This window comes from Tachypleus tridentatus, chromosome 2, assembly GCF_004210375.1.
Source record: "Tachypleus tridentatus isolate NWPU-2018 chromosome 2, ASM421037v1, whole genome shotgun sequence".
NCBI classification, from domain to species: Eukaryota; Metazoa; Arthropoda; class Merostomata; order Xiphosura; family Limulidae; genus Tachypleus; species Tachypleus tridentatus.
Window position 1 is genome coordinate 52334234 of NC_134826.1, and position 17301 is coordinate 52351534.

General features: G+C 35.8%; 1 protein-coding gene across 1 annotated transcript in view; it reads right to left on the minus strand.

Annotated features, from left to right (window-relative positions):
• Window positions 1–16549, minus strand: part of LOC143245497 (arrestin homolog) — a 36382-nt gene extending 19833 nt beyond the window's left edge. The window contains exon 1 of the mRNA XM_076491858.1: window positions 16411–16549. Coding sequence (XP_076347973.1) covers window positions 16411–16421 — 11 coding nt within the window. The 5' untranslated portion in view covers window positions 16422–16549. The remainder of the gene's footprint in view (window positions 1–16410) is intronic.
• Window positions 16550–17301: the final 752 nt, after the last annotated feature.

Here is a 17301-nt window from a genome sequence, read left to right on the forward strand (position 1 = left end):
GCTTTTGAAAAAGAGAGGGAAGGCAGTTAACGCCCATTCCTTTAGCACACCAATGAATAAAAGCATTTTTATGGCAACGGACGATAGTCACGAATCTTTGAATATGCGGTCTACGACAAACCTTTCAGGAAAGATGAGATTCCAAGCGATATCCGGATGTTTTTCCCGAGTAAAAATGGTTTTCATTAGCTGTTGTAGATCAGAAATTGCATTACAAATATTTCGGGGTTATGTAGTAATGGCACATTTATATCATTATTTCCTTTATTACTTTAGTAACGATTCGCGTCTTTCCTCATTACGCCTTCGTCCCTTTTTGATCTTCTTCATTAAATCACAAATTCTATTAAAGTAGAAATCTTTCCAAGGCAGAAAACGAAGAAGTTACGTGAGTTACGTTAAAATCTATTTCAAGAACGCCGTTAACAGAAAAAAAAGTGATGGATATGGATTTATATTATTATGCACTTAACACTAAACGTGTACCACATGCAGTTTGTTTCACAGAAGTTAAACACAAACGATTATAAACCCTATTTGTCGAGATACGATGCCGCCACCTGGCGTTTATATATCATTAGTATTTAGTACTATATGTATTTTTATTCATTTTGAGAGAGAAGAAAAAATGGTTTGGCTTGTTCTGAATTTCGCGCAAAGCAACACGAGGACTCTCTGCACTAGCCATCTCTAATTTAGCAGTGTAAGACTAGAGGGAAAGCAGCTAGCCATCACTACCCACCAGGAACATTTGGGCTACTCTTTTACCAACGAATAGTGGGATTGACCGTCACATCATAACACACCCACGGCTAAAAAGGCGAGCATGTTTGGCATGATGGGAATTCGAAACCGCGACCCTCAGATTAACGAGTCGGGTGCCTTAACCACCTGGCCATGTTGAGCCAAATACATTATCAATATTTTTATTGTTGCTAAGCGAAAAACTTTTCAGTGAGTATCGAACTCCGAGTTTCAGAATAAAAGCACTGTAAATAATTTCTGAGTCACCAGGAGCAGCACGTGTAATCAAAAATCAATTATAATAGCTAGTGTGGAAAGACACAACCCGAACATTTTTACCGTTGAGACAAATGATGGAAACACGTAAAGAAATGAAATAATAATGGAAATAAAAAAAAATGAATATAAAACTAACTAGTTTTTTAATTTTCATTATTTTGTTCACTTAATTTTTCGTTACGTTTCAGTAAGTCACTAAACATCACGAAATGTAATAAGGGTTAACAGTTTATTCAGTACTGTTAACGATTGTTACATAATCGATAAGATAGAATCGATTTTAACATTTACAAAGTTATAGAAACTACTTCCTGTACACAACCTAACGAGTTTGTGTCTTTGTTTGAACTCTCAAGTACAAAGCTACACAATGGGCTATCTGTGCTCAGCTCGATTTCTAGCGTTTAAGTACGCAGATATTACGCTGTGTCACGTGGGAAGAAAGTGGTGGTAAGAAAAATGGCTACTCAACAGCACCAGGTGTCAACTATTGGATTAATTTTGTTTGTCAGGACAGTGAAATTTGATAGTTATCCTTATAAAAATAAGGGTTATAAATTAGAACCATGCAAATTATTGAATTAGCAAGAAATTTGGTGGCTTAGTTTCTCATACGTTTGATAAAAAATATATATACACTGTAAAAAGTATCGAATTTATATCAGGTAGAATTTTGGCTGTAATTTTCTATACCTTAGATTTCAATTCTTATCACTTCCAATCATAATTGTAAAATTAAGTTAATATAGTAGATGGCGCTTCTTGATGAATATTTACGTTGTCTTGTTATTACAAATCAATAAACGATTTCTCAAATTTAAGTTTATTATTACTACATCTCACTTCATTTGTCCCTAAAATAAAGATTCTCTTTTTAACTGTCTAAAGAGGCCCGGCACGGCCTCGACTCGTAATCTAAGGGTCGAGGGTTAGAATTCTCGTCACACCAAACATGCTCGCCTTTTCAGCCGTGAGTTATAATGTGACGGTCAATCCTACTATTCTATGGTAAAAGAGTAGCCCAAGAGTTGGCGGTGGGTGGTGATGACTAGCTGCCTTTCTTCTAGTCTTACACTGCAAAATTAAGGACGGCTAGCGCAGATAGCCTTCTTGTAGCTTTGCGCGAAATTCAAAATAAACAAAAAAACAAACCAAAACCTATTTATGCCCAACAATTGCCTTTTCGTCTTCGCACATTCGAATATTTCCTTAATAATTCGCATGTTGCCGTTAACATCATAATTCAAATATTTCCATCCCTCAGCGTAAGACCTTCCAAAGGTAGGCTTTTCTTCATTCGCTCGTGTCTAAATAGTTACATTTATTACACTGTACAACAATTTTTTGAAAAGTTTTGCTTCCTGAAAAGTTTTTGCTGATTGTGACAGGTACCTGTTGGTTATGCACAAATATAGTTTTGGTTTTGCTTCATCATGTAGGAACTCTGAGAAATAGACAGTTAACTGTTTACCGGCAATAACATATTTAATTGCGTTTATGTTTCTAATGCGCTATTAAGTTCAACGTAATTAAAAGTGTATTGCTCCTGATTTTTGTTTGTATTCAATGTCCGGTGCATCATGTTGCAGTGTTCAACAGTAGTCAGCAAGCATTGACGGATTCCAGTTGCCCTGATATCGTTTTTCCATTGTAGCAATGTCCTGATGAAACCTTTCACCGTGTTCTTCACTGACAGCGCTGAGATTTGCGGGGAAAAAGTCCAAGTGTGAGAGGAGGAAATGAATCTTGAGTGACATGTTGCACCTCATTGTTTTGTATGCTTTGAGAAGTTTGCCTACCAGCTGAATGTAATGTGGGGCTTTGTAATTGCCAAGAAAATTAATTGTCAACAACGTCTTTGAAGGCTTTCCAGGCAATCTTTTCCGGCCCAACTAACAGATCTTCGAACCGCTTGTCTCTCATAACATGTCTCATCTGAGGGCCGAGAAAAATACCCTCTTTGATCTTGGCCTCAGTTATTCTTGGGAACATCTGTCTTAAATAACGAAAACCTTCGCCTTCTTTGTTCATTACTTTTACGAAATTATTCATAAATCCCAATTTTATGTAAAGAGAAGGCAAAAAAATCTTTGCCGGGTCGACAAGTGGTTCATGCGTCACATTTTTCTGTCCTGGAACTAACTTTTTACGGAGTGACCAGCTTTGTCTAGAATAATGTGACTCTTTGGCACGACTGTCCCATTTACAGATGAAACAACAGTACTTTGTATAGCCGAGCTGCAGTCCCAGTAACAGAGCAACGAGCTTCAGATCTCCACAGATATTCCAGTTGTACTTGCTGTACTGGATGTGCTTCAGTAACATTTCCATGTTCTCGTAGGTTCTTTTATGTGTGCTGCATAGCCAACAGGTATTGAAGGGTGAACGTTGTCATTGTGTAACAGAACAGCTTTGAGGCTTAACATTGATGAATCAATAAAGACAACGCCACTCTTGCAGGTCATGATCGCAACCCAAAACAGAGAACAATCCTTTGATGTCAACTCGATGTCAACACAGAAACAGAGACTGTCAACTTGTGCAAAGAATTTGGTTATATTATTTTGGCGGCTTCGAAAAACAGAAATTTTCGTACCTGGTGACAGCAAACACCATTCCTGCTGTCTCGAACCCAGCAATTCGGCTTTTTCTTTAGACAGACCCAAATCTCTGACCAGATCGTTTAATTCTGACTGTGTTATGAAATATGGATTGCCTGAGAAGCACGGTTGAAAATCCAGATCAATGTCACTGCCAGTTCCTTGCATTACAGTTTCTTCATTTGGTTCATCTAAGGTCTATTCCTCTGGGAGATTCGGAATTGGAAGACTGTCGTCATGTAGCACGGGTCTCATTGCTGAAGGCAGATTAGGGTATTCAATTGACTTCTTGTTTTAGGCAGAGAAACCAGACACATTAGTCAAACAGAAGTAACAGTCCGTCACATGGTCTTTCTGTTCTCGCCATATCATCGGGACAGGAAACGGCATTGTCTTTGGAGTGCCTCTAAGCCAAGCTCTCAGACAGACAGCACATGTCGCACAACAAATGTGAGGTGCCCATTCCTGGTCTCGATCACCAATTTTACAGCCGAAGTACAGATGATATGCTTTCTTCACAAGAGCAGTCATTGATCGTCTCTGGTGAACAAGCGTATACTCGCCATAAATATAGCAGAATGTATCGCGGCTGTTACGACATTGACGAGACATATTGACCGACACCAATCGTCCTGTAAAACGTCTATAACATCTAACTTATTTGTTACAGTGCTACTGAGACAATGCTATATTCTGAAACAATACGTACACACTATAAGGTCTATATTAATCCAATGAGCAGCATCTGTGTATGCAAGCCAGTTTTATAGCCTGCTGAGACAGTGTCAAGCTGGCTCCAGCCTGCCCAGGCTGCATACATCCACAGAACAGCTTCCAGCCTGGTCTGATTTCATGCCTGGACATGCCCAGACTGCACAAAACATTGTTCATAGGTTTCTTACAGAAACGAAAATTTTTGGACACAAATATAAGAATAACATGACAAAATTAAAGATTTCGATGAAACGGCACGTGACGGGGAAATATGGATGTGATTTTCGTGATCAGCAGCCAAAGATCTACAAGGAACATCCAACAGTATTCAAAAAAGCAAAAACTTTGTTGTGCTGTGTTATCAATGATTCACACATTTCAAAATTAACAACCCATTTTCTCAGACGTCTTAGGTTTTATTTGTTTTAAAATCGCCCTTCCAACCACCATTTATAAATATTTAATAAATTATAGTATTTTTCTATATTATTTTATTATGTGTTTGTCCACAAACTCGTTCACCATTTTTTTAGTTATCGAGACTAGACTTGCCAAGGGGATTTAGAGGTAGAGAAGACGTCCTTATGTATATGGTGTGCTTATACTACTAAAAGAAGCTAAAATGCAACTGAGAGGTCATCCAAGCAGTCTGAATGTGTAGAATTAGGTTTTTATGTCTATCCCCATGTGTTAACACTCCCCCCCCCCACCAATAAGCTAGCAGGAACAACCGTGACATGTGCTTCTGAAAGGGTGTCGTCTACTAACTAGGTTTGATTTCCAGGTACGAGCCCCTATTGAAGCAGCTGTAGAAGTAATTTGTTTGTTTTGAATTTTGCGCAAAGCTAGACGAGGGCTATCTACGCTAGCCGTCCCTAATTTGGAAGTGTAAGACTTGGGGTAAGGCAGCTAGTCATCACCACCCATCGCCAACTCTTGGGCTACTCTTTTACCAACGTATCGTGGGATTGACCATCAAATTATAACGCCCCCCACGACTGAAATGGCGAGCATGCTTGGTGCGACGGTGATTTGAACCCGTGACCCTCAGATGACGAGTCAAGAGCCCTAATTACCTGGCCAAGCCAGGGCCTTGAGTATACTTGTCGAGCTTGACCGGATGGATCTCTGAGGCTCTGAACTCCTATACTTAGCACAGGAATTTCTGAGATAAATAAACTTCTGAGAGAAAATTATAACATGGACACACACACACACACAAATATTCCAAGGATATCTAGTTTACAATGTAAACCCTGCTATTTTGGGAGTTATTTTAGTTTTGAGAAGTAAGTTGTTTTTTATTTTAAAAATACCTGCTCATTAACCATAATTTAGCCACCAATAAGATAAATAATTTGATCTAAAAATAACTAATGAAGAAAGACATACATTAAAATAGAGAGAGGGTTTCTCTCAATAATTGTAACAATTTGCTGAAAAAAAAGAAACGTTTTCGGAAATTATCTTCAATTACTCTTGAATTTTTTATCCACTGCCTTATTTTTAAACTTTTAACTCAAACAATCACTGTTATTTACCAAATAAAACTTAGATCACTGACGACATTTGTGCTTGATTAGGCCTTTTCTTAACACAAGGATTATACTTGTCTTCCCGCTGAGATAAGTTGTTATTAATATTAATTACTTACGATATTAGAATACGGTTGTTTAGGCAAAAAGATGTGTCTGTGACAGCCTGCGAGAGCTTGTTTGTTTTTGAATTTCGCACAAAGCTACTCGAGGGCTATCTGTCTGAGATAAATTATAGTACATAACACTACCTTCTCCCATTCTATCAGGGTAATAAATTAGGGAAGGATATGTGAAGATAACCCTCGTTTTACGTGAAAGTACCGTAAAAATCGAAAGGATCATTGAAAGATTGGTGTCAGTTTTGCTGAAAACTACACAAAGGGTGCTATTTACGCATATTCTTCCCCAGTTTAGTTATGAAAGACTAGAGGGAAGGCAGCTAGTCATCACCACCCACCGCTAATTCTTGGACTAATCTTTTATCAACGAGTAGTAGAATTAACCACCACATAATAATGTTCCCACAGCTAAAAGGGATTCGAGCGTTCTAACTACCTAGGAAGCCCAGGGCAAGTTAAAAAAAGAATGATTTATTGATTAATTATTTTTGTTTTGAATTTCGCGGAAAGCTACACGAGGGCTATCTCTGCTAGCTGTTCCTAATTTAGCAGCGTAAGACAAGAGGGAAGGCAGCTAATCATCACGACCCACCGCCAATTCTTGGGCTACTTTTTTACCAACGTATAATGGGATTAACCGTCACATTATAATTCCCCATGGCCCAAAAGGCAAGCATGTTTGGTGCGACTTGGATACAAACCCGCGACCCTCATGTTACGAGTCAAGCATCCTAACCACTTGGCCATTCCGGGTCTGATTAATTATAACTGCCCATCATTTGTTGCCCAAGACCTCATTTTGTACGTGTATTGAAAGCATAGTTATAGTCTGACCAGTAATCGTAGAACCAATAATCATAGTCTCCATGCAGTAAAAAATTACTGCTTTACGCTGCCTAAAGTAAAAAAAAAATACACACATCGAAAATATTCCTGGCATAATAATGTAAAATCTCAAAGTGTTTTTATTGTCCATAAAAGTTATTTGGAATTCAATTGGATTTGATTAATTGAGTATTTGTAACTGAGCACAAGACTACACAATGGGCTGTCTGTGCTCTGCCCACCAAGGGTATCGAAGGCAGATTCTAATGATGTGAGTCTACAAACATACCGATGTGTCACTGGGGGCAATTAATTGGAATTTCTTGCGATATAGTGTAATATTAGTGTAATTTACTTTTTTACTGTAAGATACTTCATGTTGTGTCTGGAAGTAATCATGGGACCACCTCGGGTATTTCATTTAATACTTGGAAATATAAACTTTATTTGATTTTTTTTTAATATCTTGGGTAACTTCGAAACTGTTGTGTAGCGAAGACTTTTATGTTGATCGGAACCGCCAGAGGACTTTCACAATACAGGCAGCACTTTTGATCCGGTCCCTGTATATGCATGCAAAACGTGCCTGAGTCGATGAACTGCTTGTATAATGTTCTCTTATTCCACCTGTATTTTATAAAATTATTTGCTCCTCCTTAGTATATAATACACACCACCCCTACTACAAGATTATACTTTAAAACTGCTCTCGCAGGTGGCCCGGCATGGCCAGGTGGGTTAAGGTGTGCGACTCGTAATCCAACTGGTCGCGGGTTCCCATCCCCGTCGCGCCAAACGTGCTCGCCCTTTCAGCCGTGGAGGCGTTATAATGTGACAGTCAATACCCCTATTCGTTGGTAAAAGAGTAGCCCAAGAGTTGGCGGTGGGTGGTGATGACTAGCTGCCTTCTTTCTAGTCTTTCACACCTAAACTGGGGAAGAATATGCGTAAATAGCACCCTTTGTGTAGTTTTCAGCAAAACTGACACCAATCTTAATGATCCTTTCGATTTTTACGGTACTATCACGTAAAACGAGGGTTATCTTCACATATCCTTCCCTAATTTATTACCCTGATAGAATGGGAGAAGGTAGTGTTATGTACTATAATTTATCTGAGACGGGTCTCCGATTTATTATGCTGCGTACGTAACGTATTACGATTTCAAACAGCCGAAAATTTTAATTTAAAAGTTAATTAAATGTTAACATGTATCAAATTTATAATATTTACCAATAAGATTAATACAAAGAATTTTCTTTCTTAACACAAATATATTTTAATATACAAACAACAATAAAGTTTATAATAACGGTTATTACAAATAATGGTTTATATACAAAAGTTTTACAAACTATATCGAGTCTTCAATCTGATCTAGAACTGAATATTTTATCGACGATCCAGGTCCACGATGAGCGAATTAATTCTGAGTTGATATTGTTACATCTTACTTAAGCTAGCTAGACGTCTTCTTGGCTGGCTTAACACCACTTAAGGGCTGACTGTTTATTGACGAAAATATTTAATGTCCTCGTAAAAATATTAACATCTAAAGTTAATTCACTGAAGTTAAACGGTTTGTAATGTTCGAAATTTATAAACGTTCCTGGTCAAATTCTGTAGTTTCCATATTAATAAGCACTAGCCGATTATTGGTGCCAGTGCTAGAAATTGGTAGGAATGACAGTGCTGGTGGTTATGAGCCATTTGTAGCCTTGTACAGTAATTTCTGTTGAATTCTTTTTTTTTCTTCTCTAAAAACAAAATATATTTACTCAGCTATTGGAGACCAACGTCCATTGGCCACGTGCTAATTAATGGTAATACTTACCTGGAGCCTCAAGAGCTTGCACCATACCTTATCATACACCATTCATTTGGCGGTGTTCACAGGTGGTTAAGACACTCGACTCGTAATCTGAGGGTCGCGGGTTCGACACATGCTCGCCCTTTCAGCTTTGGGGCGTTATAATGTGACGATTAATCCCACTATTCGTTGATAAAAAAGTAGCCCAAAAGTTGGCGGTGGGTGACGATAATTAGCTGCCTTCCCTCTAGTCTTACACTGCTTAATTAAGGACTGTTAGCGCAGATAGCCCTCGTGTAGCTTTGCGCAAAATTCAAAACAAACCAAATAAACCACTTTTTGTTTTCTTTCTTTCTTTTGAAGTCCCAAAAAATTATTTTTCCGAAATACGATTTTTCTCAAGGAAGGATTTAAGTTGGAAGGGCATAATAAATCACATAGAAATAAAGACAATATAAGCTCAATAAATACAGTAAATAATATCTAAAATGCCAATTCTTTTTCATTGTTTGTTTTATCTTTCACTTTACGTTACTCAACAATGATTTGAGTGGTAGGCAGGGAGTTGCTCACCCTTCATGCTAATATATTGATGGCATTATCTGGACTTGGAACCGACAGTTTTCGCTTTAATACTCGGTAGATACTTGAAAAAATCTGATAATACAAAGCTGTTTTTGACGCTATTCATCGCTTTATAACTCCATAAACGTCAAATCTACGTGCGATCTCTTCATTTTCGTTTTGCTTCACAACACGCAGCTGTTTAATTTTTATCTGTACATTGGAATGGAAAAAAAATAAAGTTATCCGTGATGGAAAACGTAGGCGAAACGGAAAATTCGTGACAATGATTTCTGCAAATTTACATGCATAAAGGATAAAAATTTCGCAAAGTTGGAGGTTGCACATCGTGTAATAAAAACGTTTTTCCAATATCATAAATATTGAGCAAGAGATTCATTATTGTATGATTATTAATCACAATTATAGCTTCCGAGGCTTATAGAATATTGACTGTAGCAATCAAACAATATTATATTACTGTTTGTTCGCGTATTGTGATGGCTTGCTTTTTTACACTTATTATGAGAGATTCTCGAAAGTTCAACAATATTCGAAGTTACACTAGTGTTTTCGTAAAACATATATTATTGATTCTTACTCTCGATAATCTTCTTTAAATTTAGAGAAGAGGCGGGACTTGTGCAGTACACATCCAATAATGTACATCACATGCATTAAACTGAAACAAACGTAGGTATTAAAATAAAAGTTTAAGTGTAAATCCATTGCAGTAGCCACTCAACAACACCTACCGCTGACAGATAACTCACTGTGTAGGTCTTGTGGTTTCATTACTTGGCAAATTATCCTTACAGGGAAAGAAAGCCATTTGTTCTATTTCACCCTCTTCTATCAAAGTTCCAACACAAAATTTTGAAAAAAACAGCAACAAACAACAACAGAAACAAAGTCACATTCATGTTTTCCCTAAGGTATCCTATCATGGATATTTATCTTAAAATTTTTCTTTCTTTTTTTTTAGTCTCCAACATAATTTGTCATCAATTACTTTCTTTTGTCATGCGGTCCTCTGGCGAGTTACAAAAATAGCTTCTGTTACACACAACTGGGGAATCTTGGAAGCTTCGAAAACGATATTTATTTTGGTTTCATCCTGACAGATCTTGCATTGTAGCTCAAATATACAGATTTAGTGCAGCTCCACTGTCACCACTGTGGTAAAATGTAGGATACAGTAGTTATAAAGGCTCGGTTCTAGCTGGTTAACATATCTTTACATGGAACTATGAAATGTAGCCTCGATAGCGTCGTCTCAGAAGGCATCTAAAAACGCTACAATTCTGAATAGGACGCTCCACGTACGTTGTGGTAAATAACACAACAAACAACAGCAGCATTTGTTGTAACAACTGCAGAATATTTACAATAAATTGACTCACACTAACATACCGTTTTTTTTAATAAAAATAAACGTACCACCAATTAGTTTTGTAGTAAGTAAAAACCTTGAAGTAGATGCCGCACAGAAAACTAGCGTATTCGTCTGTTTTAAACGACAACCACATTGGGTTATCTACTGTGTTCACCGGAGGGAAACGAACCCTAGATTTTAGTGTTGTAAGTTTTTAGAGTTATCGTTGTTCCAGTGATGACAGAGTCAACGCTAAAAGTCAGGGTTCGATAAGAAGCCCTTCAGTGGCACAGCGGTATGTCTTCATACTCGCACTGCTAGCAACCGAGTTTCAATACCCGTGGTGGGTAGAGCACAGATAGCCCACTGCGTAGCTTTGTGTTTAATTCTAAACAAACAAACACTATAAGAAAGGTCATTTGTGCGGCTTGATACTTAACTATGTTAAGAAAAAGAGAAACATGGTTGTTGAATAACTAGTCTTCGACAATTCTAAGGTTGTGTTTGAACTTTTCGAGCCATTATTACGACTAATAATAATTAAACAAAGTTTATATATTAATTAAACAAAGTTTATACAGCTTCATGATACTGCTTGAAATATTCTAGTTATCTTTAAACGTAAAATAGTTATTTAATAAAACGTTATCGGAATATTTTTAATATACATATTTTATACTAAACTTATAAAAAATTATCAAAGCAGCAAGTTCGCCTTTTTTTTTTTGTACTTCAAAACACGCGCAAGCTGTAAAATTGGGCTACTGACTTCTTAAAATGTTGGTGATTTAATTTAAGCCTCGTGAATATCATTTCAGGTAGACGAGGTTTGTGATTGAATCTCGACTTAAAAACCCTGAACTAATTACACGAGACAACTCTGCGGAACTCGTAGCAATAACTTGAAATAACATGTACCGCGAAACCACCTGGCGACGAAAAGAAGAACGAAATTTGAATATAATATAAAGTAATGTGGTATAGATTTTTGAAATTATTGAAATTGTTCGGAGAAGGTATGAAATGAGAAGAGGCATATGATTGTTATTGTGTGTACAGAAAGTATGGAGAATCGAGTAACTTTGTTATTGTGTGTACAGAAAGTATGGAGAATCGAGTAACTTTGTTATTGTGTGTACAGAAAGTATGGAGAATCGAGTAATTATGTTATTGCGTGTACAGAAAGTATGAAGAATCGAGTAACTTTGTTATTATGTGTACAGAAAGTATGGAGAATCGAGTAACTTTGTTATTATGTGTACAGAAAGTATGGAGAATCGAGTAACTTTGTTATTGTGTGTACAGAAAGTATGGAGAATCGAGTAACTTTGTTATTGTGTGTACAGAAAGTATGAAGAATCGAGTAACTTTGTTATTGTGTGTACAGAAAGTATGAAGAATCGAGTAATTATGTTATTGCGTGTACAGAAAGTATGAAGAATCGAGTAATTATGTATACGATTGTTTTTATATTCATCTTAACAGCGCATGACGATTTTAGAGCCTGCAAGTATTTTAGCTTAAGATAGAGTTCTTCGAATTTCATCTGCTTTATAACTCTGATCTGGAATATTCTAACGGATAGGGTGCTTGGCTCGCGGGACTAAAACCTGTCACGAAAGATTCTCTCTCTTTTAGCCGTGGTGGGGTTATAATGTGACGGTCAATCCCACTATTCGTTGGTAAAAGAGTAGCCCAAGAGTTGGCGGTGGGTGATGATGATTAGCTGCCTTCCCTCTAGTCTTAAACTGCTAAATTAGGGACGGCTAGCGCAGATAGCTTTCGTGTAGCTTTGCGATAGGGTGCTTTATCGATAGGGTGATAGGGTGAAATTCAAAACAAACCAAACCAAACCTTTTAGCCAAGAGTGCGTTATAACGTGACGATCAATTCCAGTTTTCATTGATGAAGAGTAGTTAATGAGTTGGTGGTAGGTGATGTTGACTAGCTGTCTTCCTTCAAGATTATTACTTTAAAATTACTGCAAATAGACCTCAAGTAGCTTTGTTCGAAATTTAACAAACAAATAAAATTTTAGAATTTAAAACAGAAGATTTGACTCGTCACTATAAAAATAAAAGCTTGACGGACATTAATAAAATGTTGATTGAGATAACTGAGTCTGAAACATGGGCTTTGATTTAAAAAGGAAAGACAAATGTAATAAGAAAATGAAACGAGAAATAGACAATGATTTTGTTTCTTGATGCTAGGAATGTTCAACATTAGTTTGTACATTATGGTACTACCTTAGAGATATAATTTAAACATGTGGTCCTAAATGTCATGGCACAGGACCACAGAAAAGAGAGAGATTAGAGCATACGTGTGGTATATGTATCCAAGTATGTGAATTATTTATCAATGGTTGCTTATAGTCTGTATTAATTCGATGCTTCTCGGAAAATAAAAGAGCCAATTATAACTTGTTATGTCTACTTTGAGCGCGATGATTGGCTGTCTAATTGAATAATTCCTCCATTCACGATTAAATCATCTCCATAAACCTGAAACGTGGTCGTAAATTTTTAAGCGTTTCCAAAGTAGCGGCTAACCGTAATTGCACTGATTTATTTTGTTAGAATATATTCATATATTTATTTATCTATATTTCAGCAAAACCCACTTCTACACACTGAAACATAGACATGTAGTATGCAAGCGAAACCCATTTGTACAGACCAAACCATAAACGCAACTTATATCACCGAAAACCATTTATAAAAAGTGAAATTTAAATGTGGAGAAAACCAGAGAAACTCATTTGTACACATTTCGGTTTGAAATCAGCAACATAAAAGGTATAGTTTAGTCCTTAGGCTTGTAAGACATCTGCAGATCCAGTTAAAACTTCTGTTTATTAAAAACTTATTTCTTGTTAAAGGCAAAAATGTTTGTAAAACATCTTAAATTGCAAACATTTTACAAACAAAGCTCCTTATTGTAAGAACAAACAAAGAAGATCGATTAAAAATAAATGTTTATATAAGAACATGTGACCGCTCAACTTCGCTTTTCTGAATACAATGGGCTATCTGCGCTACTGGCAATATAGGAACTGAGAACCACTTATTATTTGTTAAAGGCAGAATATGCATACAACAGACAGTACTATTATATTTATATAGATAAGTAGTTATATGGATATACAACAGACAGTACTATTATATTTATATAGATAAGTAGTTATATGGATATACAACAGACAGTACTATTATATTTATATAGATAAGTTTGTTTGTTTTTTCGGAATTTCGCACAAAGCTACTCGAGGGCTATCTGCGCTAGTCGTTCCTAATTTATTAGTAGAAGACTAGAGGAAAGACAGCTAGTCATCACCACCAACCGCCAACTCTTGGGCTACTCTTTTGCCAACGAATAGTGGGATTGACCATCATATTATAACGCCCCCACGGCTAAAAAGGCGAGCATGTTTGGCGCGACGGGAATACGAACCCGTGACCCTCAGATTACGAGTCGTACGCCTTAACACGCTTGGCCATACCGGGCCGGTATATTTATATAGATAAGTAGTTATATGGACATACGACAGATATTATTATTATATTTATATAGATAAGTAGTTATATGGACATACGACAGATATTATTATTATATTTATATAGATAAGTAGTTATATGGACATGCAACAGACTGTACTGTTATATTTATATAGATTTTTCGCCTTTCATATTAACATCGATCAGTGGTTGAAAGACAACGACCAGACTCCCGTTCCTTATCTTAATTTAATTATGTCTCTAACTTTCTCTTCTTAAATAAAAGTAATAATAATACCTACAAGTAACCTACCACTCTGGAACATTATAAACTTACCCCGAAGAGGTTTCCTTGGACTTCAGGCCTACCTTTCATAAACTGGTTTTTGTTCTATTAGAAGATATCAGTTAGTTCGTGCACATGAAAACTATTTACTTGTTGCTAGCAGAACTTGGTCACATGTTTCAGTTTTCTCGTGACTTGAAATGTTGTCACGTGTTTTTTGAGAACACGGATAGGACCAAAAATCAAAGCTCTACCAGAATTAATAAGATGTCGAAGTTTTGAAGTTCATGTGAAAAATATAGAATATCTTTATTGGATTTTACCTAGTAAATCTACGTCTGCATAGTGTAGTTAAGTGTCGTAAGTTTAGCGCACAATATGGATATTTATTGTTTTAGAAAACACTGGAATATCTGACTGTTTTCTCTCTTTTATTAACATTTTGAACCAGTTTTGTGACGTCATTCTTCAGGAAATGGTTTTACTGAGAATCTATAACAAAAAGATACAAATATTACCTTTTAACGAAACATAAATTGTCTGAATAAATACACAAACTTTCCAAATGTACGAACTAAGTGCATTACAAATGCTCAAAAATAAATACAATTGGTCAATGTACATTGCTTTTTAAACTAAAACACTACTCTAATTTATTCCTTATTATCATTATAATATATATGCAATTTATTTATCCTGAAATTTCAAACTTCCACTCACGTTTCTCTTAATGTAAGTTTTAGTAACTGTTTCCATGTTTTCACAATTCCTACTAACTTTACACAACCAATTACTTCTGCCCACTTACTGCCATCTACATAAAAAGCCGCTAAAAATTTATAAAATATTTTTAAAAATATAATCTTTTATCTTTCGTATTACATTCATAAAAAGGGCAAACATGAAAAATGGTTCTTTTGGAATTTTATATTTTTCCAAGATACATTCATTAAAATATTTACTGGTATCCAGTGAGCTATTTTCAGGACATATACCATGGAATTTATGTAAATATATCCTTGATCTTAAATTATCTCCCTCACCAACATATAATTTACCGAAATATGCATATTTTAAAATATACATTACATTCTTGGAGTTGCAGTTAAATAAGTTATTAATAGAAAACAACATTTATTTATTATTATTTTAATAGAATTTTATAACCTAAATTATACGAAGTACCATGCTTTCTGTTCGTTGGAAAGTATAAATATTTAACTTAGATTTGAATTAATTAATTAAAATTATTTCCTGAAGAGTCACCTTTTGTAGTCACGAAACCGGTAGAATAATATAATAAAAGATGAAGTAAAAGTATCATATTCCAGTGGTTTCCTTATTCAGGTTTGCAGATGGATTTTATTGGTGTTTAGTTATATATACATATATACATACAACTACCTGTACAGGCTTTAAATACTCTTTTATTTTAATTATTCGTGTATGTAATAAGATGTCACGTAGGCAGCTTAGCAATATGGTCTGTAATGTACGTTACATATCATACTACAGATGGCAAGAAACTGAAAAGCCTTTCGGGTAAGTTACCAAACAGGGGCTGTTGTAATAATGTGATAGACGTAAGTTAATTGTAAGCAAAACGAGAATAGAAAATGAAGACATTTCAGTTAAACAAAGAATACCAAGTCCTTTAGATATAACTTTACATTTCTAATCAAATATCATTAGAGTAAACTTCACAAACTTGGAAACTGATAACGTAATCGTCTTTTGGTGATTTCTGTCACTACATTAACGTAAAGACGCACACTAACTTCAAGAGAAACGCGTGTCTGTTCGCAGTAGCGAAAAAATGGTTTTGTGACGCTCACGAGTCTAGCAGACTTCCAAATTCTTTATTTTAAATAATACAGAAAGAGGATTCACTGATTTCAAACGAGATTTAGACAACGTTCAAGCATTCTCATTTTAATGTCCATTCACATTAGGAAAGACCTAGAAGTTTATAAGCTTTGAAACCAGTATAGATTGGAAGATGTGTTAGATAATTAGATTGTTACTTCATGGAAAAACTTCGAAAAATTCTACTTACGTTGAAGGCATGTCAGTACCATGTCCTTACAGTGCTTCAAGTTTGTACTCCGTTGTTCTGTCTGACTTGTATCAATGAAAGAGAAAGCTCTCCATCGCGAGACCACGTGGACAACAGAGAGACACAACTGGATCTCACAAGCGTCTGATTACATCTGAAAACGGTGGTGACTTGTCTTCCAACAAACCTTCTTGGCTAGATCGCGCAGCCTTGCTGACACTGTTCGTTTGTACGAGGCGTTTCATTGTCGAATACCTGCATGTATTCATCGTAATGCTGGTAAAAAAATTGCAGTTACACTGAATCATTCTTTCTAGTTTCCAGTTTTAATTATGATAGAATTAATATCTTTTGTATATAATAACACGTTATTTTGTGACAACTTTAAGGTTTCTTCAGAACATATATATATTTAGTAAACATGTGAACTGTAGTTTGATGGAACTCCGTTGTTTGTTGGTCTCCTCACATCTAGAATTTCTTTATCAGGTCTTGTAAGGACGTTTTAGACTGTATGTAATTTTCTTTATCGGTATGAATCCTGAGACGTTGTCTCAAGATAGACAAGTTTTAAAAAGAAATATCCAGTCCACATATCAAATGCAGTATATAAATTCACTTCAAAAACAAAACGAAAATATAAATACTTTGATTTTTGTAAGTTTTGTACAACATAGTAAGCGATTTGATGCTTGTATCTAACGGCACCTGGTGGAGTTCTTTGATTTTCAGTTCATCATTTAAATATCATTCTAAAAATATTTAACTCCAGTTAGTGACTGTAGTCTAGATATCAATCCTGTTGGCTGCTGTAGAATACAAAGTGAACAACCATTCTGATAACAATGAAGTTTGTTGTTTTTTTCATTTTCAAATGGTACATGGTTTAAT